Source organism: Coregonus lavaretus (assembly GCF_964263955.1).
Source record: "Coregonus lavaretus genome assembly, contig: HAP1_SCAFFOLD_2283, whole genome shotgun sequence".
In the NCBI taxonomy this organism is placed as follows: Eukaryota; Metazoa; Chordata; class Actinopteri; order Salmoniformes; family Salmonidae; genus Coregonus; species Coregonus lavaretus.
The window spans coordinates 5,383-30,000 of record NW_028156927.1 but is presented as its reverse complement, the minus strand read 5'-3'; the positions used below and the strand labels follow the sequence as shown (position 1 = coordinate 30,000).

At 48.0% G+C, this 24,618-nt stretch overlaps 1 protein-coding gene across 1 annotated transcript in view; it reads left to right on the top strand.

Moving 5' to 3' along the window:
- The window catches only part of LOC311119582 (testican-1-like), a gene marked incomplete at both ends in the record, with an annotated part of 8,212 nt that extends 3,933 nt beyond the window's left edge, over positions 1–4,279 (top strand). Inside the window, 2 exons of the mRNA XM_084194257.1 lie at positions 971–1,100; positions 4,156–4,279. Of these exons, the coding sequence (XP_084050383.1) occupies positions 971–1,100; positions 4,156–4,279 (254 nt within the window). The remainder of the gene's footprint in view (positions 1–970; positions 1,101–4,155) is intronic.
- Positions 4,280–24,618: the final 20,339 nt, after the last annotated feature.

The following is a 24,618-nucleotide window of genomic DNA, read 5'->3' as shown; positions in this document are numbered from 1 at the left end:
CTAGCATTCTCACTACTTAGAAAAACATAATATTGTAAGGCTTCCCTCATGCCGCTTTTCATGACGGTGCTAGCAGCCATGTGAGTGAGTGCTAACTAGCTAGCTATCGACCGGAACATTAAGCTAGCCAAGACCAACAACACAAACAAATAGACTATACAGCTACAAGTAGTGAGTGGAGTTACAAACGGACAAAACTAAACAAGTGAAATGTCTTATCTGTGATTAAATGTTTTCCACACACATAGCTACTTGTTGCCTGCTTGGACACTGGGTCCCCACATTTCCCACTCTCCCACGCCGAATAGCCTGAAACCACAGGGCTCTTCTCGCAGCCTCTATTTCCCTATGTGGGAGGATTGCCAACCGTAGGTCGGGATTTTTTACCTGGTTCATGTACATTGAACAACACAGCAGCTTTTCTGCATGTTTTGTTATTTCTGTAAACATTTTACAATGGGAGTTAATTGGAAATAATTTTATTTTCCCCAATTTGTGGGCGTGGGGAATTCCTTACGTGAATATCGACTCAGAGTATTAGTTAAGTTCTAAACCTCTCTGAAAATAACAGCTATTCAGTTTTCCCTAACCCCACGCAGACCACTCCCAGACAGCTCTTTGCTAAGAAGCTATTTTGTGTATTTATTTAACAATTTTAATTGAAAAATAATCATAGTAAGGTACTTAATTGATACCCAGAAATTATTTGATATTGTGAATAAAACGGCTGCATTGGACCTTTAACTCCCACTGTTGTCATTGGAAGCCCCTGCAATTTTGTTGAACTTTCTGGGTCTCTTACCATTATGCTCTCAGACATTTGTAATCGATATACTTAGTCGAATAGAACTGACCAATCAAATCTGGTCACTTATCTTTGAGTAATATGCTACTATATTGCAGAGCTACGGTGTAGCCATTATGTGTGTGTCTCTCACTGTCCCCTCCCCTCCCCCTTCTCTCTCTTCAGTGTGAAACCCAGGAAAGGAAGCTTGGCCCACAACTGGGCAGGAGCAGGGGCCCATGGGAAGTGTAGGCCGTGCCCTGTCATCCACCCCAGCCCTGTGTGTGGCTCTGATGGCCACACCTACTCCTCCAAGGTGAGACGCATACCACCCCAACCCATCTTCTTCTATCTCTCCCCCGTTCTCGCTTTCTTTTATCTCTCTTGTTTGACTGGTAATTATAGTCATAGATCTACCAGCATCATGGTCTTTCCCTGTTCTATGTTTGTAGCATGTAGCAGGCTGACAGTGACGATCTTTGCAGCATCTGTGAAGCTATAACATGAATGACAGCAAAGTTCAATGTTAGCTCAGCCAAAATCACCCTCCATCACTTCAGCCAGCCAGCCTCCCTACCTGTCACGCCCTGGCTCTGGGGACTCTTAAATGTTGAGCCAGGGTGTGTAGTTTCTGTGTTGTGTTTTCTATGTTTAGTTTCTAGATCGTTTAGATCTATGTTGGCCAGGGTGGTTCCCAATCAGAGGCAGCTGTAGCTCGTTGTCTCTGATTGGGGTCCATACTTAGGCAGCCGTTTGGCACCTGTTAGTTGTGGGATCTTGTTCCGTGTAAGGTATGTTGTTTGTATGCTACCTTGGACTTCACGTTTCGTTTGTTGTTTTGTCGTGTGTTTAGCCGTAAATAAATATGAATGCATATTACGCTGCGCCTTGGTCCTTCTCGTCCGTAAACGATCGTGACACTACCCCTATCCCCCCTTCTTCTCTCCTCCCCCCCCCCCCCCCACACACACACACACACACACACACACACAGTATTGTGCAGCTAACCTTGTGGGGACATACAATTCAGTCCCATTCAAAATCCTATTTTCCCTAACCCCTAACCCTAACCTGTACCCTAACCTTAACCCTAACTTTATCCCAAAAACCTAACCTTAACCCTAACCCTAAACCTAACCCTAGCTCCTAACCCTAAAACTAACCCTATCTCCTAACCCTAAACCTAATTTTATCCTTAACCCTAAACCCCCTAGAAATAGCATTTGACCTTGTGGGGACCAACAAAATGTCCCCAGTTGGTCAAATTTCTCTTGGTTTACTATTCTTGTGGACACTCACACTCACACACACACACACACACACACACACACACACAGAGCTTTGGAATGGTGATGCTCCGTAAATGCCCGCGTCAGCCATGATGGATGATACAGAGGATGAACTATGTCTGCCGATGCCATTTGATTCCAGAGTCCTTAATCTAGAGAAAAACAACCTCTCCCTCTTCTCCCCTCTTCTCCCTCAGTCTCGTTCACTTCTTCCCTTTCTTTCTCGCCCCAATTATCCCTCCTTTGCTCCCCCATCCCTCCACCTCACCCCATCTGTCACCTTTACTGTGATAAAAGGCAGAGAGAATTTAAGCCCTTTAATAGCTAAATACCCACTCTGTAACCACACACATACACACACACACAATCTAATCTGGCCTGCGTTACCACTGAGGAAGGCGATCCTCTGCCACAGAGATTCACAGAGATCAATCAGTCGTCTTCTCATGGGGGTTCTGTTGTTAGCACACAATGACACACACATACCGACACACACACACACCTTCTATCCCTCACCCGCCCCCACTCCCCTTTGCCTCGTCCACTCCAGAGGTGAAGAGGGGGATTGGAGTGTCACTCTCCATCAGAGGGAGAAGGAGGGGAGGAGGAAAAGGGGAGTGTCCCTGTCTCCCTGCTCCCTCTGGCTTCAGTGGTCTGGCTAAATGTGTGGCCTCAGTTAGCTCTCTACTGAGGCAAACAGCAATATGGAGGTTAGCGCCTGGGCTAAGAATTTGGCCCTTATAGTGTAGTGCTCTTATAGAGTGTGAAATGATGTTGGATTCTCACATGCATACATGCATACATACATACATACATACATACATATACACACACACACACTCCAGATCCCATTATCAGAAGGATGCTTTCATCTCTGGAGAGAGACTGTATCTTGCAGAGTAAAGCCCTTTACATTGCTCCGGTCTCCTAACTCATTCTACTGCTCCACTTCTCATCCCCCTCTCTAAACTCTCCTTTTCTCTCTGTCTGTCTCTCTGCTCATCCCACTCTCTCCTAAACCCTCTGGATGAGTAGTGCTTCAGTCTGAACTTCTCAGCCCCCTCCACTCACTGTGGAACAATCTCTCTCTTTCTCATCTTCTCTCTCTCTTTGTGTCTCGCTTTTATTTTCCCTAATTCGCTCTATTACTGTGTCATTATAGTATAATAATAGTATAATGACACAGAAATAGAGGAGAAGATAGTATTCCTTTGTCTCGCTATCGCTCGCTCTCTCCTTCCTTCCCCCTCTTCTGTTCTCTCTACTTGCCGCTCTACTGTTCTAATTTTCTGTTTATTTTCTGCATTTGTACATCATTAAAAACATATCAAAGCCGTACACAGAGAGAGAGAGATTCTGGAATATTCTCGGTACTGACACAGACAGTGTTTGACTAGCCTGGAAATGGCAGCAAATAGAATTTTCTGGGGAATATTTCATAGGCTTCCTCTCCTCCCTCTGGACAGATAATTCAATATGTGTAGAACGGGAGAGTGGCGTACCTTTGTCAACAAATTGCATTAGGCGACATTAGTGCCGCTATCTAAGAACTGTCAGGGAGGAGGTGATGGATTTAAATTGGAATGTGTGAAATTGAAAGTGTCAACGGGAGAGTGGGTGTGTGTGTGTGTGTGTGTGTGTGTGTGTGTGTGTGTGCGTGTGTGCGTGTGTGTGCGTGCGTGCGACACCTGCATCTCTCCAGACCCTCAGAGGCAACATTTTACTCATTATTTATCTGAAGGGAAAATTGGATTTTGTTTTGACAGAAACAAATCTTTACAATCCATTTGAGAAGGTTCATTATTTCAGTGATATTGTTTTAGTGCATTTAAAGGCTATTTCCATTTCTTCATTACTGTACTCTGTTGTTGTATTGAGAAAATGGCTATGCTTTAACACACAAGCCAGGCAAAGAAAGCCAGCAGCGTCTGTGGTGTGTGTGTACAAGTGTGTTTACATGGCTTCTTAATGGCCATATCTGTTCATTAGAGCTGAATGTCCAACAGTACCTCAAGGGAGACTACCTCATCTGCCTCTCCATGAAGAAAGACTCCACTACCCATGATTCTCTGTGTTTTGTAGTGTAAGCTGGAGTTCCAAGCGTGTACGTCAGGGAAGAGCATTGCTCTGAAGTGTGAGGGGCCGTGCCCATGTCTGCCTGGTCAGGAACTGGTCAAACTACGCAGAGACAAGACAGAGAAGACCGGTGAGTAACCCTTAACCCTAAACCTACCTGTATGTCAGTCTGTCAATGAGTCTGTCAGTATCAGTCATTGTCTAGGTGGCTTTCTGAATTGGCAAAATAAAGAAGTGCTTTGGTTGCACGCACACACACACACACACACACACCAGTTCAAGTACACACACTCTTTTGCCCCAGCGTAGCATCTTGATCTAGTTAAATAAGCGCTGGTGTTATGATAGCACATGCTGCCTCCATGTCTGGCCTTGTTTGGTTTGACGATGCCTGTATTCATACATCACATTACTAACACAGTAACTGTGCTATCAACACTTATACTCCACTTAATTCACTCTCTTTAGTACGAGGCTTGTAGCCATAGCATTGAAAATACAACTATTGATATCCTGCTGACATTGTGAAACCAGTGTTGCAACTGTACGTCAAGTACTCAATGCATTATGTATTTCAAAACAGGTTAGGCCGGAGTACAAGCGGTTGTATTGCATGTTAGATTAAGGGCATTGTGTGTTCATTTTGCATCGGCACTAATGCATTTTTAAACCTGCATACAGTGAGGGAAAAAAGTATTTGATCCCCTGCTGATTTTGTATGTTTGCCCACTGACAAAGAAATGATCAGTCTATAATTTTAATGGTAGGTTTATTTGAACAGTGAGAGACAGAATAACAACAACAAAATCCAGAAAAACAAATGTCAAAAATATTATGAATTGATTTGCATTTTAATGAGGGAAATAAGTATTTGACCCCCTCTCAATCAGAAAGATTTCTGGCTCCCAGGTGTCTTTTATACAGGTAACGAGCTGAGATTAGGAGCACTCCCTTTAAGAGTGTGCTCCTAATCTCAGCTCGTTACCTGTATAAAAGACACCTGTCCACAAAAGCAATCAATCAGTCAGATTCCAAACTTTCCACCATGGCCAAGACCAAAGAGCTCTCCAAGGATGTCAGAGCCAAGATTGTAGACCTACACAAGGCTGGAATGGGCTACAAGACCATCGCCAAGCAGCTTGGTGAGAAGGTGACAACAGTTGGTGTGATTATTCGCAAATGGAAGAAACACAAAAGAACTGTCAATCTCCCTCGGCCTGGGGCTCCATGCAAGATCTCACCTTGTGGAGTTGCAATGATCATGAGAATGGTGAGGAATCAGCCCAGAACTACACGGGAGGATCTTGTCAATGATCTCAAGGCAGCTGGGACCATAGTCACCAAGAAAACAATTGGTAACACACTACGCCGTGAAGGACTGAAATCCTGAAGCGCCCGCAAGGTCCCCCTGCTCAAGAAAGCACATATACAGGCCCGTCTGAAGTTTGCCAATGAACATCTGAATGATTCAGAGGAGAACTGGGTGAAAGTGTTGTGGTCATATGAGACCAAAATCGAGCTCTTTGGCATCAACTCAACTCGCCGTGTTTGGAGGAGGAGGAATGCTGCTTATGACCCCAAGAACACCATCCCCACCGTCAAACATAGAGGTGGAAACATTATGCTTTGGGGGTGTTTTTCTGCTAAGGGGACAGGACAACTTCACCGCATCAAAGGGACGATGGACGGGGCCATGTACCGTCAATTCTTGGGTGAGAACCTCCTTCCCTCAGCCAGGGCATTGAAAATGGGTCGTGGATGGGTATTCCAGCATGACAATGACCCAAAACACACGGCCAAGGCAACAAAGGAGTGGCTCAAGAAGAAGCACATTAAGGTCCTGGAGTGGCCTAGCCAGTCTCCAGACCTTAATCCCATAGAAAATCTGTGGAGGGAGCTGAAGGTTTGAGTTGCCAAACGTCAGCCTCGAAAACTGAATGACTTGGAGAAGATCTGCAAAGAGGAGTGGGACAAAATCCCTCCTGAGATGTGTGCAAACCTGGTGGCCAACTACAAGAAACGTCTGACCTCTGTGATTGCCAACAAGGGTTTTGCCACCAAGTACTAAGTCATGTTTTGCAGAGGGGTCAAATACTTATTTCCCTCATTAAAATGCAAATCAATTTATGACATTTTTGACATGCGTTTTTCTGGATTTTTTTGTTGTTATTCTGTTTCTCTTTGTTCAAATAAACCTACCATTAAAATTATAGACTAATCATGTCTTTGTCAGTGGGCAAACGTACAAAATCAGCAGGGGATAAAATAATTTTTTCCTCACTGTAGATGAGCTCTACCCTTCTAGATGTGATATAATGGTACGTTTTAAATAAATCAATGTGGCTACAGCTATTAGGAGAAACACGGCCTGTCATTATCAAAAAGACACCAAATGTGTTCATTATAAATTGATTCATAAGCTGTCAGTGAGTTTCCTCCTGATCAAATACAGCCCTGACAAGATATTTTAATCAGAAAGTGATGGTGGTGTGCGTGAGCAGGGTTAATCTAAATACATCACAGAGATAGTGACAATCAAGTTAATGCAGTCACATTTATGCGGACACGCATGCACGCACGCACACACACACACACACACACACACACACACACACACACACACTTACACACTCTGGAATGTACAGTAAGCAGAAAACCTCCTTGTGGTTTTAGGAGTTGCCATCTCTTTCCCACCTCCTCTCCCCTCCCCTCTCCTCTATTTCTTCTCTCTTTCCCTTTCTCCCACTCCCTCTCTCTCTCTCCCACTCCCTCTCTCCCTTTCTCCCACTCCCTCTCTCTCTCTCCCACTCCCTCTCTCTCTCTCTCTCGCTCCCCTCTTACACTTTATTTCCCTCTCTCTCTCTCTCTCTCTCTCTCTCTCTCTCTCTCTCTCTCTCTCTCTCTCTCTCTCTCTCTCTCTCTCTCTCCCTCGCTTACACTTTCTTTCCCTCTCTCTCTCTCTCTCTCTCCCTCGCTTACACTTTCTTTCCCTCTCTCTCTCTCTCTCTCTCCCTCGCTTACACTTTCTTTCTTTCTTTCCCTCTCTCTCTCTTCCCCTCTTACACTTTCTTTCCCTCTCTCTCTCTCTCTCTCTCTCTCTCTCTCACTCTCTCTCTCTCTCTCTCTCTCTCTCTCTCTCTCTCTCTCTCTCTCTCTCTCTCTCTCTCTCTCTCTCTCTCTCTCTCTCTTCCCTTCTCTTACTCTTTATTTCCTTCTCTCTTTGTTATAGCAGTATGGAGGGTGATGGAGTGAGTGTGTGTTAAGGCAGTATGGAGGGTGATGGAGTGAGTGTGTGTTAAGGCAGTATGGAGGGTGATGGAGTGAGTGTGTGTTAAGGCAGTATGGAGGGTGATGGAGTGAGTGTGTGTTAAGGCAGTATGGAGGGTGATGGAGTGAGTGTGTGTTAAGGCAGTATGGAGGGTGATGGAGTGAGTGTGTGTTAAGGCAGTATGCAGGGTGATGGAGTGAGTGTGTGTTAAGGCAGTATGCAGGGTGATGGAGTGAGTGTGTGTTAAGGCAGTATGGAGGGTGATGGAGTGAGTGTGTGTTAAGGCAGTATGGAGGGTGATGGAGTGAGTGTGTGTTAAGGCAGTATGCAGGGTGATGGAGTGAGTGTGTGTTAAGGCAGTATGCAGGGTGATGGAGTGAGTGTGTGTTAAGGCAGTATGGAGGGTGATGGAGTGAGTGTGGGTTAAGGCAGTATGCAGGGTGATGGAGTGAGTGTGTGTTAAGGCAGTATGCAGGGTGATGGAGTGAGTGTGTGTTAAGGCAGTATGGAGGGTGATGGAGTGAGTGTGTGTTAAGGCAAATCAAATCAAATCAAATTGTATTGGTCACATGCGCCGAATACAACAGGTGCAGACATTACAGTGAAATGCTTACTTACAGCCCTTAACCAACAGTGCATTTATTTTAAACAAAAAAAGTAAGAATAAAACAACAACAAAAAAAGTGTTGAGAGAAAAAGAGCAGAAGTAAAATAAAGTGACAGTAGGGAGGCTATATATACAGTAAAATAAAGTGACAGTAGGGAGGCTATATATACAGTAAAATAAAGTGACAGTAGGGAGGCTATATATACAGGGGGGTACCGTTGCAGAGTCAATGTGCGGGGGCACCGGCTAGTTGAGGTAGTTGAGGTAATATGTACATGTGGGTAGAGTTAAAGTGACTATGCATAAATACTTAACAGAGTAGCAGCAGCGTAAAAAAGATGGGGTGGGGGGGCAGTGCAAATAGTCCGGGTAGCCATGATTAGCTGTTCAGGAGTCTTATGGCTTGGGGGTAGAAGCTGTTGAGAAGTCTTTTGGACCTAGACTTGGCACTCCGGTACCGCTTGCCGTGCGGTAGCAGAGAGAACAGTCTATGACTAGGGTGGCTGGAGTCTTTGACAATTTTGAGGGCCTTCCTCTGACACCGCCTGGTATAGAGGTCCTGAATGGCAGGGAGCTTTGCCCCAGTGATGTACTGGGCCGTACGCACTACCCTCTGTAGTGCCTTGCGGTCAGAGGCCAAGCAGTTGCCATACCAGGCGGTGATGCAACCAGTCAGGATGCTCTCGATGGTGCAGCTGTAGAATTTTTTGAGGATCTGAGGACCCATGCCAAATCTTTTTAGTCTCCTGAGGGGGAATAGGCTTTGTCGTGCCCTCTTCACGACTGTCTTGGTGTGTTTGGACCATGATAGTTCGTTGGTGATGTGGACACCAAGGAACTTGAAGCTCTCAACCTGTTCCACTACAGCCCCGTCGATGAGAATTTTCCTGTAGTCCACAATCATCTCCTTTGTCTTGGTCACGTTGAGGGAGAGGTTGTTGTCCTGGCACCACACGGCCAGATCTCTGACCTCCTCCCTATAGGCTGTCTCATCGTTGTCGGTGATCAGGCCTACCACTGTTGTGTCGTCGGCAAACTTAATGATGGTGTTGGAGTCGTGCCTGGCCATGCAGTCATGGGTGAACAGAGAGTACAGGAGGGGACTGAGCACGCACCCCTGAGGGGCCCCCGTGTTGAGGATCAGTGTGGCAGATGTGTTGTTACCTACCCTTACCACCTGGGGGCGGCCCGTCAGGAAGTCCAGGATCCAGTTGCAGAGGGAGGTGTTTAGTCCCAGGATCCTTAGCTTAGTGATGAGCTTAGAGGGCACTATGGTGTTGAATGCTGAGCTGTAGTCAATGAATAGCATTCTCACGTAGGTGTTCCTCTTGTCCAGGTGGGAAAGGGCAGTGTGGAGTGCGATAGAGATTGCATCATCTGTGGATCTGTTGGGGCGGTATGCAAATTGGAGTGGGTCTAGGGTTTCTGGGATTATGCTGTTGATGTGAGCCATGACCAGTCTTTCAAAGCACTTCATGGCTACAGACGTCAGTGCTACGGGTCGGTAGTCATTTAGGCAGGTTATCTTAGAGTTCTTGGGCACGGGGACTATGGTGGTCTGCTTGAAACATGTTGGTATTACAGACTCAGTCAGGGACATGTTGAAAATGTCAGTGAAGACACTTGCCAGTTGGTCAGCACATGCTCGGAGTACACGTCCTGGTAATCCGTCTGGCCCTGCGGCCTTGTGAATGTTGACCTGCTTAAAAGTCTTACTCACATCGGCTACGGAGAGCGTGATCACATAGTCATCCGGAACAGCTGGTGCTCTCATGCATGCTTCAGTGTTGCTTGCCTCGAAGCGAGCATAGAAGTGGTTTAGCTCGTCTGGTAGGCTTGTGTCACTGGGCAGCTCGCGGCTGTGCTGGATAGCAGTATGGAGGGTGATGGAGTGAGTGTGTGTTAAGGCAGTATAGTGAGTGAGTGTGTGTTAAGGCAGTATAGCAGTATAGAGGGTGATGGAGTGAGTGTGTGTTAAGGCAGGATAGCAGTATAGAGGGTGATGGAGTGAGTGTTGTTATGGGATTTCAGGAGATGGATGAAGGGATTCAGGAAGAGAAATACAATCTAATGGCAAACAGCAGGGATAGGTTTTCTCCTCCAGATGGAAAAGTGTGCTGAGAGATGGATAGAGTGTGTAAATGTGTGTGTGGGACTAGTGTGTATTGCGGGGGGAAGGCGAAACACAATCCTGGGGTAGGGGCTAAGAGTGGTTGCCTTGGTATTACAGTGACACCAAGGCTGCTTCCTTAATGGCCCTATTCCCTATGGGCCTTTGTCAAAATTAGTGTGCTATATAGAGAATATGGTGCTATTTGGGACGAAGACCAAGGAAACAATCATGTCTGTCCGTAGTAACTTTGCATGACATGCTTATAACTAAAGGCCTTTCCATAGAATGAAGGGGGAGGAAAGGAGGGAGGTAAGGAGGGAGGGAGGAAGGAATATATTGACGTTGTCAATAAAGGTAGTAAATTGGGAGCATATTCAGTGTCGGGGCTCTTTGTGCTTTTCAAGTGGGATGTGGGATTATTTAAGATACTCTTTGAAGAGGTAGGATTTTAGATGTTTTCGGAAGATGGGCAGGGACTCTGCTGTCCTAGCTTCAGGGGGAAGCTGGTTCCACCATTGGGGTGCCAGGAAAGAGAAGAGCTTGGACTGGGCTCTTCTCTGTCTTGTAGTGGTGGGAGGGCAAAGAGACCAGAGGTGGATAGATCTAGGAGAATGAGAACAGAGGAGAGAGAATCAGCTTTGGCAGTCTGAAGAGCCTCCGTGACACAGAGCAGAGCAGTCTCAGTTGAGTGACCCGTCTTGAAGCCTGACTGGTTAGAGTCAAGAAGATCATTCTGAGAGAGATAACGAGAGAGTTGGTCAGAGACAGCACGCTCAAGTGTTTTGGAAAGAAAAGAAAGAAGGTATACCGGTCTGTAGTTTTTTGACATCAGGTCGAGTGTTGGTTTCTTGAGGATTGGAGCCACTGTGACCATTTTGAAGTCCGAGGGGACGCAGCCAGTGGTAGGAGGTGAGTTGATGAGGGAAGTGAGAAGGTCTCCAGAGATGGTCTGGAGAAGGGGATGGGGTTGAGTGGGCAGGTTGTCGGGCATCACTAGTTGCAGGATTTCATCTGGAGAGAGAAGGGAGAAAGAGGTCAAGGCTAGTTATGTATGAGTGGGACCAGTAGAATGATTGAATGAGAGCGGATGTCGTCGACCTTCTTTCATTTTTTAAAAACAATTTAGTCATTTAGCAGACATTATTCTCCAGAGCGACTTACAGTAGTGAGTGCATACATTTTAATACTTTTTTCATACTGGTCCCCCATGGGAATCGAACCCACAACCCTGGCGCTGCAAGCGCCATGCTCTACCAACTGAGCCACCAAAGTGGTTGACGAAGTCATCTGCAGAGAGGGAGGGGGCGGAGTTGGAGGATTAAGGAGAAGGTGGTAAAGAGTTTCCTAGGGTTAGAAGCAGAAGCTTGACATTTTGAGTGATAGAAAGTGGCTTTAGAAGCGGATACAGAGGAAGAGAAGGTAGACAGGAGGGAGTGAAAGGATGATCGGTCCTCCTGAATTTGAGTTTTCCTCCATTTTCACTCAGCTTCCCCGCAGCCCTGTTCTGTGAGCTCACAATGTGTCACTCAGCCACAGAGCAGGAGGGGAGGGCTGAGCCGGCCGGGAGGAAATTAGACAGTGAGCATCATATAATGCGGAAAGGAGGAGAGTGGGGTCGAAGAGGCAGAATCAAGCGACAGGAGGGAGAAGGATTTAGCAGAAGGGAGAGATGATGGGATAGAAGAGGGTAGAGGAAGAGAGTGAAGATTGTGATGGCGCATTACCATCTGTGTAGGGGCTTAGTGGGTAGGCTTGGGGTCTCTCTCTCTCTCTCTATGTTAATGTTCAGAGCATTCATTCAGGGCATTAATTCACTTCTCTCTGACTGCACACTCATAGCGGTGGGAGTTGTGGAGTTTCAGTAGAGAGCAGGAATATTGTTTAAAAGCATGATAATGTTTGGGTTCATGCAATTTACAAACCCAGCCCAGTGGGAAATAATGACTCTTGTCTCTGTCCACACGCGCGCGCGCACACACACACACACATACATATACACACACACACATATATACACACACACACACACACACACACACATGTATACACATACACACATATATACACACACACACATATACACACACACATATACACACACACATATACACACACACACATATATACACACACACACACACACACACACACACATACATATACACACACACACATATACACACACACACACACACACATGTATACACATACACACATATATACACACACACACATATACACACACACATATACACACACACATATAAAAACACACACACACACACACACACACACATCCTTGACAGTTAGTGAACACCCTAGCTATCCCCTGCTGCTCTGTCCTCATCATTCTTTGTTTAGGGAAGCTAACACACCACACACAGGTCCCAGAGTTAGTCAGGCGCAATGGAGACTAACAGGAGACAAAAATAAAATTGGTGCTAATTAATTAACGCTTTCTTGTTATCTCATTCTCCCCCCCCCCCCTTCATTAGTCTTGGCCTGTCTGATGGAGGGAGCGTAGAGGGGAGCGATACTGTTATAGAAGAGGAGGATTTTTTTCCAACTTGACTACTGGCTAACTAATTAATCACCTTCTCTGTTCCATGGAACCCCCTAATTGTGTGTGCTGAGAGCCTCGCTTTGTGTGTGTGTGTGTGTGTGTGTGTGTGTGTGTGTGTGTGTGTGTGTGTGTGTGTGTGTGTGTGAAGGAGATACAAAAATATCTGCATAGGTTAAGGCAGACATACAGTGGGGAGAACAAGTATTTGATACACTGCCAATTTTGCAGGTTTTCCTACTTACAAAGCATGTAGAGGTCTGTAATTTGTATCATAGGTACACTTCAACTGTGAGAGACGGAATCTAAAACAAAAATCCAGAAAAACACATGTATGATTTTTAAGTAATTAATTTGCATTTTATTGCATGACATAAGTATTTGATAACCTACCAACCAGTAAGAATTCCGGCTCTCACAGACCTGTTCGTTTTTCTTTAAGAAGCCCTCCTGTTCTCCACTCATTACCTGTATTAACTGCACCTGTTTGAACTCGTTACCTGTATAAAATACACCTGTCCACACACTCAATCAAACAGACTCCAAGCTCTCCACAATGGCCAAGACCAGAGAGCTGTGTAAGGACATCAGGGATCAAATTGTAGACCTGCACAAGGCTGGGATGGGCTACAGGACAATAGGCAAGCAGCTTGGTGAGAAGGCAACAACTGTTGGCGCAATGATTAGAAAATGGATGACGGTCAATCACCCTCGGTCTGGGGCTCCATGCAAGATCTCACCTCGTGGGGCATCAATGATCATGAGGAAGGTGAGGGATCAGCCCAGAACTACATGGCAGGACCTGGTCAATGGCCTGAAGAGAGCTGGGACCACAGTCTCAACGAAAACCATTAGTAACACACTACGCCGTCATGGATTAAAATCCTGCAGCGCATGCAAGGTCCCCCTGCTCAAGCCAGCGCATGTCCAGGCCCGTCTGAAGTTTGCCAGTGACCATCTGGATGATCCAGAGGAGGAATGGGAGAAGGTCATGTGGTCTAATGAGACAAAAATAGAGCTTTTTCGTCTAAACTCCACTCGCCGTGTTTGGAGGAAGAAGAAGGATGAGTACAACCCCAAGAACACCATCCCAACCATGAAGCATGGAGGTGGAAACATCATTCCTTGGGGATGCTTTTCTGCAAAGGGGACAGGACGACTGCACTGTATTGAGGGGAGGATGGATGGGGCCATGTATCGTGAGATCTTGGCCAACAACCTTCCCTCAGTAAGAGCATTGAAGATGGGTCGTGGCTGGGTCTTCCAGCATGACAACGACCCGAAACACACAGCCAGGGCAACTAAGGAGTGGCTCCGTAAGAAGCATCTCAAGGTCCTGGATTGGCCTAGCCAGTCTCCGGGCCTGAACCCAATGGAAAATCTTTGGAGGGAGCTGAAAGTCCGTATTGCCCAGCGACAGCCCCGAAACCTGAAGGATCTGGAGAAGGTCTGTATGGAGGAGTAGGCCAAAATCCCTGCTGCAGTGTGTGCAAACCTGGTCAAGACCTACAGGAAACGTATGATCTCTGTAATTGCAAACAAAGGTTTCTGTACCAAATATTAAATTCTGCTTTTCTGATGTATCAAATACTTATGTCATGCAATAAAATGCTAATTAATTACTTAAAAATCATACAATGTATTTTTTTTAGATTCCGTCTCTCACAGTTGAAGTGTACCTATGATAAAAATTACAGACCTCTACATGCTTTGTAAGTAGGAAAACCTGCAAAATCGGCAGTGTATCAAATACTTGTTCTCCCCACTGTATGTGACTTTCAAGTGTTTTTCGTCTTCTTATCCTCCCCTGGGGTGCTCTGTCAGCCCCAGATGACCCAACACATTTATATAAACAGTCCTGACTCTATTTATTCTCCCTCCCTTCTTATTTTGCTCTCTCTCTCTCTCTTTCTCTCTCTCTCTCTCTCTCTCTCTCTCTCTCTCTCTCTCTCTCTCTCTCTCTCTCTCTCTCTCTCTCTCTCTTTCTCTCTCTCTCTCTCTCTCTCTCTCTCTCTTTCTCTCTCTCTCTCTCACTCTATCGCTCTCGCTCTCTCTCTCTTTCTTTCTCTCTCTCTTTCTCTCTCTCTTTCTCTCTCTCCTTCTCCCTCTCCTTCTCTCTCTCTCTCTCTCTCTCTCTCTCTCTCTCTCTCTCTCTCTCTCTTTCTCTCGCTCTCCCTCCCTCTCTCTCTCTTTCTCTCTCTCGCGCGTGCTTTCTCTGCCTCTCTCTCTTTCTCGCTCTTTTTCAGTCTCTCTCTTTCTCTCTCTCCTTGAACAGACTCAGTTTAAATAGGCATTCTGGAGAGAAGATGAGTGTGTCTCCAGAGGGCAGAAAGTAAACTGTGTAGGCTGTGTAAATTTGGTGTGTGTGTGTGTGTGTGCTGGAGAGCATTAAAGCTAACTCAAGACTAGCGGAGGTCATTCTGTGTCATGAGTTGACTTGAGGAGAGGAGTTTTATGAGGTGAGTAAGTGAACTCATAAAGTAGAAAACTCTCCCCAGAATCCTTTAACTGTTTTTGCACTATGGTCCATCATATATCAGTCAGCTCTCTCTTCGCATCTCTCTGCTGACACTGCCCACACTCTGTCAATCTCTCTGCCCACACTCTGCCCTATCTGCCCGCTATCTCTCACCCACTCTTCTCCTGTACTGGGAATGATGGATAGTTAAATAAGACTTGTGGAGGGGTGCTCAGATTTGATCTTAGACTCGCCTCTCTCCCTCCCTCCCCTCCTTTCTCCCTCACTTCCTTTCTCTCTCCCCTGTAATGTGAGTGAAGGCTAGGTTAATAGGGTGTGGTGGTAGTGTGGACGGGTTCTGGGTTTTCTGACAGGGCCGAATGGAGCCTGTCAAACTCTCTGCAAGCTAGGTATCTCTACGATACACACTGACAACACTGATTCTCTATAAGTGTATTGTGTGGATGTGTGTGTGTCAGTCAAAGCACTCTCTCGCTCTCATTTCTCTATCTATCTCTCACTCTCTCTGTTTACATGCTGTCACCTCTGTTCACAGCTATCCATCATTTTTGAGACTCCTAAAACTGGAGTTTACCTTGGTTCCACTCCTCCTTTTCACATTCCCCCCTTTTTCTGTTTTCTCTCTCTCTGGCGGGGTAGATAGTGGCTGGTCCGCAGCTCAGTGCCATATGTGGACAGAACTGCATGCTGGGTAGACACGGCTGGAGTTTAACCCCTTGGTGACTTTTGAACTGGAGGTCACCTGCGTATCTGGCACACCTGTCCACGACACCTGCTCATGGGCTGTTGACATACAGTACATACAGTAACCTACTAAATGAAAACTCTGCTGTTCTCAACTCATAATAGAGAAATATTTATGCAACATTGGATGGTATGGCCCAGGACCAAATTCGAATTGAATGAATAAAGAATATTCACTGACTGCTTTTGAATATGACATACCTTCAGCCTGACCCACAGGAGATTGTGGTAGAGAAAACATTTGGTGTATTCACTCCTTTTGTCCTATTTGTCCCTTATGGGCTTTCATACTGCATTAGTTGTTTATTTGTTCTTCCCTCCAATTTCTGATTAAGTAGTGATTAATAGTAATTACACATGGTGAGCCTCTCAGCTTATACAGTGAGGGAAAAAAGTATTTGATCCCCTACTGATTTTGTACGTTTGCCCACTGACAAAGACATGATCAGTCTATAATTTTAATGGTAGATTTATTTGAACAGTGAGAGACAGAATAAAACAAAATAATCCAGAAAAACGCATGTCAAAAATGTTATAAATTGATTTGCATTTTAATGAGGGAAATAAGTATTTGACGCCTCTGCAGAACATGACTTAGTACTTGGTGGCAAAACCCTTGTTGGTAATCACAGAGGTCAGACGTTTCTTATAGTTGGCCACCATGTTTGCACACATCTCAGGAGGGATTTTGATTCTTCTCCAAGTCATTAAGGTTTCAAGGCTGACGTTTGGCAACTCGTACCTTCAGCTCCCTCCACAGATTTTCTATGGGATTATGGTCTGGAGACTGGCTAGACCACTCCAAGACCTTAATGTGCTTCTTCTTGAGCCACTCCTTTGTTGCCTTGGCCATGTGTTTTGGGTCATTGTCATGCTGGAATACCCATCCACAACCCATTTTCAATCCCCTGGCTGAGGAAAGGAGGTTCTCACCCAAGATTTGATGGTACATCGTCCCTTTGATGCGGTGAAGTTGTCCTGTCCCCTTAGCAGAAAAACACCCCCAAAGCATAATGTTTCCACCTCCATGTTTGACGGTGGGGATGGTGTTCTTGGGATCATAGGCAGCATTCCTCCTCCTCCAAACACGGCGAGTTGAGTTGATGCCAAAGAGCTCGATTTTGGTCTCATCTGACCACAACACTTTCACCCAGTTCTCCTCTGAATCATTCAGATGTTCATTGGCAAACTTCAGACGGCCCTGTATATGTGCTTTCTTGTGCAGGGGGACCTTGCGGGCGCTGCAGGATTTCAGTCCTTCACGGCGTAGTGTGTTACCAATTGTTTTCTTGGTGACTATGGTCCCAGCTGCCTTGAGATCATTGACAAGATCCTCCTGTGTAGTTCTGGGCTGATTCCTCACCATTCTCATGATCATTGCAACTCCACAAGGTGAGATCTTGCATGGAGCCCCAGGCTGAGGGAGATTGACAGTTCTTTTGTGTTTCTTCCATTTGCGAATAATCGCACCAACTGTTGTCACCTTCTCACCAAGCTGCTTGGCGATGGTCTTGTAGCCCATTCCAGCCTTGTGTAGGTCTACAATCTTGTCCCTGACATCCTTGGAGAGCTCTTTGGTCTTGGCCATGGTGGAGAGTTTGGAATCTGATTGATTGATTGCTTCTGTGGACAGGTGTCTTTTATACAGGTAACAAGCTGAGATTAGGAGCACTCCCTTTAAGAGTGTGCTCCTAATCTCAGCTCGTTACCTGTATAAAAGACACCTGGGAGCCAGAAATCTTTCTGATTGAGAGGGGGTAAAATACTTATTTCCCTCATTAAAATGCAAATCAATCAACTGATCATTTCTTTGTCAGTGGGCAAACGTAAAAAATCAGCAGGGGATCAAATACTTTTTTCCCTCACTGTAGCTACATCCTTTTGAAACTTATGTTACCTGTTCTGATAGAAATTCATTAGGAATGGGGACTAGTGTTTGGGAAAGGACGTTTTTGGGGTCTAATTTGAAGTTAATTAGACAGGCTAAGCTAAGCCGGTGGGTGTGAGCTGAGGTGAATGGGTTTCTTTAACCCACGCTACTTCATTAGCTGGGTGCTAACGCCGGAGATAGGTTCACAAAGCAGTTGAATCACCCAGTCTCAATGAGCTAAATCCCCTGGCTAAATTAAATTTGTCCTAGCCGTGGCACCCGGCCACGCTACAATAGAGCACGTTGTGTGTTCGCCGCCAGGCCGGCTTTGTTCGCCACGTCCTCCTCGTCCCATAATTAAGTGTGTTTGAACCCGGGTTAACCTTCATCATAGAGAAGGAAAAGAAATAGTACTCTGTGCTCTTGCCATGCCTCTCATCACACTGCGCACACCAGTGACAGAGGGAAGAGGTGGAGGGAGGGAAGGAGAGATGGAGGGAGAGGAGGAGGAGGGAGGAACGAGGGAGCAATGTAAAAAGGAAGAAAGGGATGGAGGGAAGGGAGGGGATGAGAGAGGAGAGAAAGAGGGAAGGAAGCAAAGGATGAGGATTAGGAGGAGAGGACGTGACTGACTGGTATTGACTATATAGCTTATAGCTGTATGGAAGCCTTGTCAAGTACTAATATGTTGGTTTAGTTGTGTACATATGCTTATGCATGTGTGTACCCCTTATTGTTGTAGTTGACCAATACTGGGATAACCAGCCAGTGGGGTGGGCCATGATTGGTCTGTGGGTATCTGTGGCCGTGTGAGAGTGTGATTTGAAGGAGTCAGACGCAGGAGGGTATATCACCGAATACAGAGTTTATTCCGTAGTACACAGTTATGCTGGATAGCGTCAACAGCACAGGGCGTAATACAGGCGCACTGGAACACAATACAGGCACACGGGGAGAAATAACCCCGGCAATACAAAGTACGGATAGCTCAACCGAGCTACACTCATCTTCACACAAAACAATCACCCACAAGGACAAGAGGGCAGAGGGAACACTTATACGTGTACTAATGAGGGGATACGAACCAGGTGTGTGTAATTGACAAGACACAACAAATGGAATAATGAGATATGGAGCGGCAGTGGCTAGTAGGCCGGTGACGACGAACGCCGAAGCCTGCCTGAACAAGGAGGGGAGGTAGCCTCGGCGGAAGTCGTGACAGTACCCCCCCCCCCCCCCCAGCAGCGCGTCAAGTGGGGGAGCAGGGCGAGGTACTGAAGGCCCCCCACCCGACGCCTCGAATCCAGGATGGAACGGACAGAGTACGCCGGGGCCCCCTCGATGTCCAGAGGAGGTGGAGGGACTTCCCGCACCTCAGACTACTGGAGCGGACCAGCCACCATCGGCCTGAGGAGAGACACATGAAACTAGGGGTTAATACGGTAATCAGGGGGAAGTAATAACCTATAGGTGACCTCGTTGATTCTCCTCGTTGATTCTCCTCTTTGAATGGCCCCACAAACCGCGGGCTCAGCTTCCGGCAGGGCAAGCGGAGGGGCAGATTCCGGGTCGAGAGCCAGACCCGATCCCCCGTTACGAAGACCGGGGCCTCACTGCGGTGGCGGTCAGCGTTGGCCTTCTGACGACGCACGGCGCGTTGGAGGTGAACGTGGGCAGCGTCCCACGTCTCCTCCGCGCACCGAAACTAGTCATCCACCGCAGGAGCCTCGGTCTGGCTCTGGTGCCATGGTGCCAGAACCGGTTGGTAACCTAAAACACATTGGAATGGCGTTAGGTTAGTAGAGGAGTGGCGGAGAGAGTTCTGGGCATATTCTGCCCATGGCAAGAACACATGACCACTCCCCCGGCCGGTCCTGGCAGTAGGAACGCAGGAACCTACCCACATCCTGATTTACCCGTTCCACCTGCCCATTAGACTCGGGATGGAACACAGAGGTCAGGCTGACCGAGACCCCCAGACGTTCCATGAACGCCTTCCAGACCTTGGATGTGAACTGGGGACCTCGGTCAGACACTATATCCTCTGGTACCCCGTAGTGCCGGAAGACGTGTGTAAACAGGGCCTCCGCAGTTTGCAGGGCCGTGGGGAGGCGGCAGGCCTTGGAAAAGCGGTCCACAACGACCAGGATGGTGGTGTTACCTTGGGAGAGGGGAAGATCAGTCAGAAAATCAACACTTAGGTGAGACCATGGTCGTTGTGGAATTGTTAAAGGTTGTAACTTACCCGCTGTGAGGTGCCTAGGTGCCTTACTCTGGGCGCACACCGAGCAGGAGGAGACATACACTCTCGTGTCCTTAGCCAAGGTAGGCCACCAGTACTTTCCGGTCAGGCAGCGCACTGTACGACCGATACCTGGGTGACCAGAGGAGGGTGACGTGTGTGCCCAGTAGATCAGACGATCACGGATAAGAGCAGGCACGTACCGCAGCCCAGCTGGACACTGAGGTGGAGAGGGATCCGTGCGTAATGCCTGCACTATATCCGCGTCCATCGCCCATACTACCGGTGCCACAATGCAGGAAGCCGGGAGTATGGGGGTGTTGTCTCTGGGCCTCTCCTCTGTGTCATATAGCCGTGACAATGCGTCTGCCTTCACGTTCTTCGTACCCGGGATGTATGACAGTGAAAAATCAAACAGGGTGAAGAATAGGGCCCACCTGGTCTGGCGAGGATTCAGCCTCCTCGCTGCCCGGATGAACTCCAGGTTACGGTGGTCTGTCCAGACGAGGAAAGGGTGTTTCGCCCCTTCGAGCCAATGCCTCCACACGGTCAAGGCTCGGACAACAGCCAACAGCTCCCGATCACCAACGTCGTAGTTCTGCTCCGCCGGGCTGAGCTTCTTAGAGAAGAAGGCACAGGGGCGGAGCCTATCCCTACCTCGGACTCATCCATCTCCACTACGAACGGTAGTGTTGGATTGGGGTGAGCCAGTACCGGGGCTGAGGTGAACAGATCCCTCAGTTTCCTGAAGGCCAGGTCAGCCTCAGCAGACCAGCGGAGCCGGGACGGCCCACCCTTCAACAGACATGTAATGGGAGCTGCGACCTTGCCAAAGCCCCGGATAAACCTCTGATAGTAGTTGGCGAAGCCCAGAAAGCGCTGCACCTCCTTAACCGCGGGGGGAGTCGGCCAATTACGCACGGCTGAAATGCGATCCCCCTCCATCTCCACACCTGAGGTGGTAATGCGGTATCCGAGGAAGGAGACGGACTGCTGGAAAAACATACACTTCTCTGCCTTGGCATAAAGGTCATTTTCCAACAGTCGGGCCAGCACTTTGCGAACCAGGGACACATGCTCGGCGCGCGTAGCGGAGTACACCAGAATGTAATCGATGTAGACCACTACACCGCGACCAGGCATGTCCCGAAACACCTCGTTCACAAAGGACTGGAAGACAGATGGAGCATTCATCAAACCGTAGGGCATCACCAGGTATTCATAATGCCCCGTGGTTGTGCTGAATGCTGTCTTCCACTCATCCCCCTCTCGAACACGCACCAGGTTGTACGCACTCCTGAGATCTAATTTGGTGTAGAAGCACGCCCCATGCATTGACTCGATCACTGACAGAATGAGGGGGAGAGGATAACTAAATCTTACCGTCTCCTTGTTCAGTGGTCGATAATCAATGCAAGGGCGCAGACCACCGTCTTTCTTCTTCACAAAGAAGAAACACGAGGAAGCGGGTGAAGTGGAGGGACGTGTATATACCCCTGGCGCAGGGACTCAGTGACGTATGTTTCCATAGCCACCGTTTCAGCCTGCGACAGGGGGTACACATGACTCCTGGGAGGTACAGCGTCTACCCGGAGGTTTATCGCGCAATCCCCCACCCGTTGAGTAGGTAACTTGGTAGCCTGCGTTTTAGAGAACGTGTGCGCCAAATCGATGTATTCGGGGGGAATGCGCACGTTGGAGGTACTGTCTGGATTTTTCACCGTGGTTGCACCAACGGAAACACCTAGACACCTACCCTGACACTCTCGCGACCACCCCGTGAGAACCCTCTGCGGCCATGAGAAGGTGGGATTGTGGAGTGCTAACCAAGGGAGACCTAATACCACAGGGAAAGCAGGAGACTCAATAAAATAAAAAGTGACCTGCTCACAATGAGTCTCCTGGGTAATCATGGTGAATGGTGCAGTAACCTCCTTAACAAACCCGGACCCTAATGGTCGACTATCAAGTGCTCTGATGGGGAGTGGAATGGATAGGGGAACCAATGAAATGCCTAGCCAGTGTGAGAATGCCCTGTCCATAAAGTTCCCAGCTGCGCCTGAATCGACTAGCGCCTTACACTGGGGAACTACCATGTGATCGGGAAAGTAGCTGGGTAGGGTACAGTGCGCAGCAGAGGGCTCTGAACGAGTGTGGGTGTTCGATACCTGGGGTGATGCGAGAGTGCCCTGCCTGCCGCCTCCAGACCCAAAAGAGCGCTGACGACAACGTGTGACACTGTCGCTGTCGTCCTCCGCTCTCTCGGATGGCGGTTCCACCCAGCTCCATCGGCTCGGGATCCGAGTCGGCCGGGGTGGGAATGGGCAGACCCCTTCCAGAATGTCCTCTGGCTGCCAGCAGGTTGTCCAAATGGATGGCCATGTCCACCAGTTGCGTGAAGTACAACATGGTGTCCCGGCAGGCTAGCTCCCGTTGGATGTCCTCCCGCAGATGGCACCGGAAATTGTCGATAAGGGCCCGCTCGTTCCACCCGGACCCCGCTGCCAGAGTCCGAAACTCCAAGGCGAAGTCCTGTGCAGTCCTCGTCCCCTGCCTCAGATGGACCAGCCGCTCACCCGCCTCTCAACCTTCGGGCGGGTGATCGAAGACAGCCCAAAAGAGGCGAGCGAACGCCAGGGCTTTGGCCCACTCCAGGGCTTTCCCAGAGAGGCAGGAGATGAGGGCGGACACCTTCTCCCGCTTCGATGGGGCCGGCCTGATGCTGGACAGATAGAGCTCCAGTTGGAGGAGGAATCCTTGGCAGAGAGCCGCCGTCCCGTTGAACTCCCGTGGTCGGGATATCTGGATCCCTCCGGGTGCTGGGGTGTGGGTGGCTGGATTCGGTTGGCCAGCTGGTCTCGACAGATCGTGTCCTCTCCTCTCCAGGTGTTGGACGACCTGAAGAACCCGATCCATCGCTTCTCCCAAGCTGGCCAGCATCGTGGAATGCTCCTGGACCCGTGCCACGACTCCAGGCATGCGCTCCTTTCCCGCTGACTCCATGGCGGGTGAGTGATTCTGTGAGAGTGTGATTTGAAGGAGTCAGGCGCAGGAGGGTAAATCACCGAATACAGAGTTTATTCCATAGTACACAGTTACGCTGGATAGCGTCAACAGCACAGGGCATAATACAGGTGCACTGGAACACAATACAGGCACATGTGGAGAAATAACCCCGGCAATACAAAGTACGGATAGCTCAACCGAGCTACACTCATCTTCACATAAAACAATCACCCACAAGGACAAGGGGCAGAGGGAACACATATACATGTACTAATGAGGGGATATGAACCAGGTGTGTGTAATTGACAAGACAAGACAAATGGAATGATGAGATATGGAGCGGCAGTGGCTAGTAGGCCGGTGACGACGAACGCCGAAGCCTGCCCGAACAAGGAGGGGAGGCAGCCTCGGCGGAAGTCGTGACAGGCCGGAGCTGAGACTCTAACAGGTCAATTTATGACCAGGCTTAGCAGCATATTATTGATTAGCCCTGTACACACTGTGGCCCTCCTGGAGCAGTTTAGTCAGAGGAATTCCCACTGCTGGAATGTTCTGGGATACATGATGAATACATGAATGTAGCGGACATGAGTCGGTCATGCCCTGCCTGCGAACTTCAAATCCAGTGTCTGCCCTCAGTCCAATAGGGAATTTGCTCTTGGTATAATGATCTAAGATATTGGTTGCTCCCATGGGAGACCAGGGTTTGTATCCCGCATGAGAAATACATGAGGAATACGACCATCTTCAATAACTAGGAGTGGAGAGTGGAGAGGGATACCCATAGAGCAGAACCCTATGGAATGTTGGAAGAAAGCGAGAGAGAGGGAGCGGTATAGCCATTGCAGAGCGAATGTGATTGACGTCTCCGACAGTGTGGCTCTTTCGCGGTAATATCACCGCCAGCGGCGAGTGATGGCTGTCACTGTGCCTTTGTGTCATGGTAAGACTGGCCTGGGGTGCAGCGTGCTACTGTCTCGGTGTCTCAGTGGCACAATGCAGCTGATAATGACTGACTGAACCGTGTAAAGGAAGTGGGTGATTACACCTCCCATTACCTCCACTGTCACTGTCACTCTGTGTGTGTGTGTGTGTGTGTGTGTGTGTGTGTGTGTGTGTGTGTGTGTGTGTGTGTGTGTGTGTGTGCGTGCCAGCACAAAGACTCACCGTCCTTCAAATCACAGCTCATTGTTTTTTTTTTTCACTTTAATTCTTCCTTTTGGAAATGCATAAAAGATGGATGTCAAAGTAATCTCTGTATCTCTCGCTTTCTCTCTGTCTGTGTCACTGTGAACGCTCCCTCTATCAGACTGCACATGCATAATACTCTATCATCCAAACAGTCTATCTCATTCTCCATTGTGCTGGAATGGATTCTCTAGTTCTAGACACTGAGGCTGGAATTCAATTGGATATTCCAGAAATGCAATCTCTCTATGGATGTTTACAGGCGTCTGTATTGGCATGGTCAACACTGTTTCGGCCAAGAGACATCCTAAAAGACAGGCATCTAGCGGACATTTTCATTGGAATTTGATGCAAAGCCTCTCCCGTCCTTCCAATATCGTATTTAAATCCCA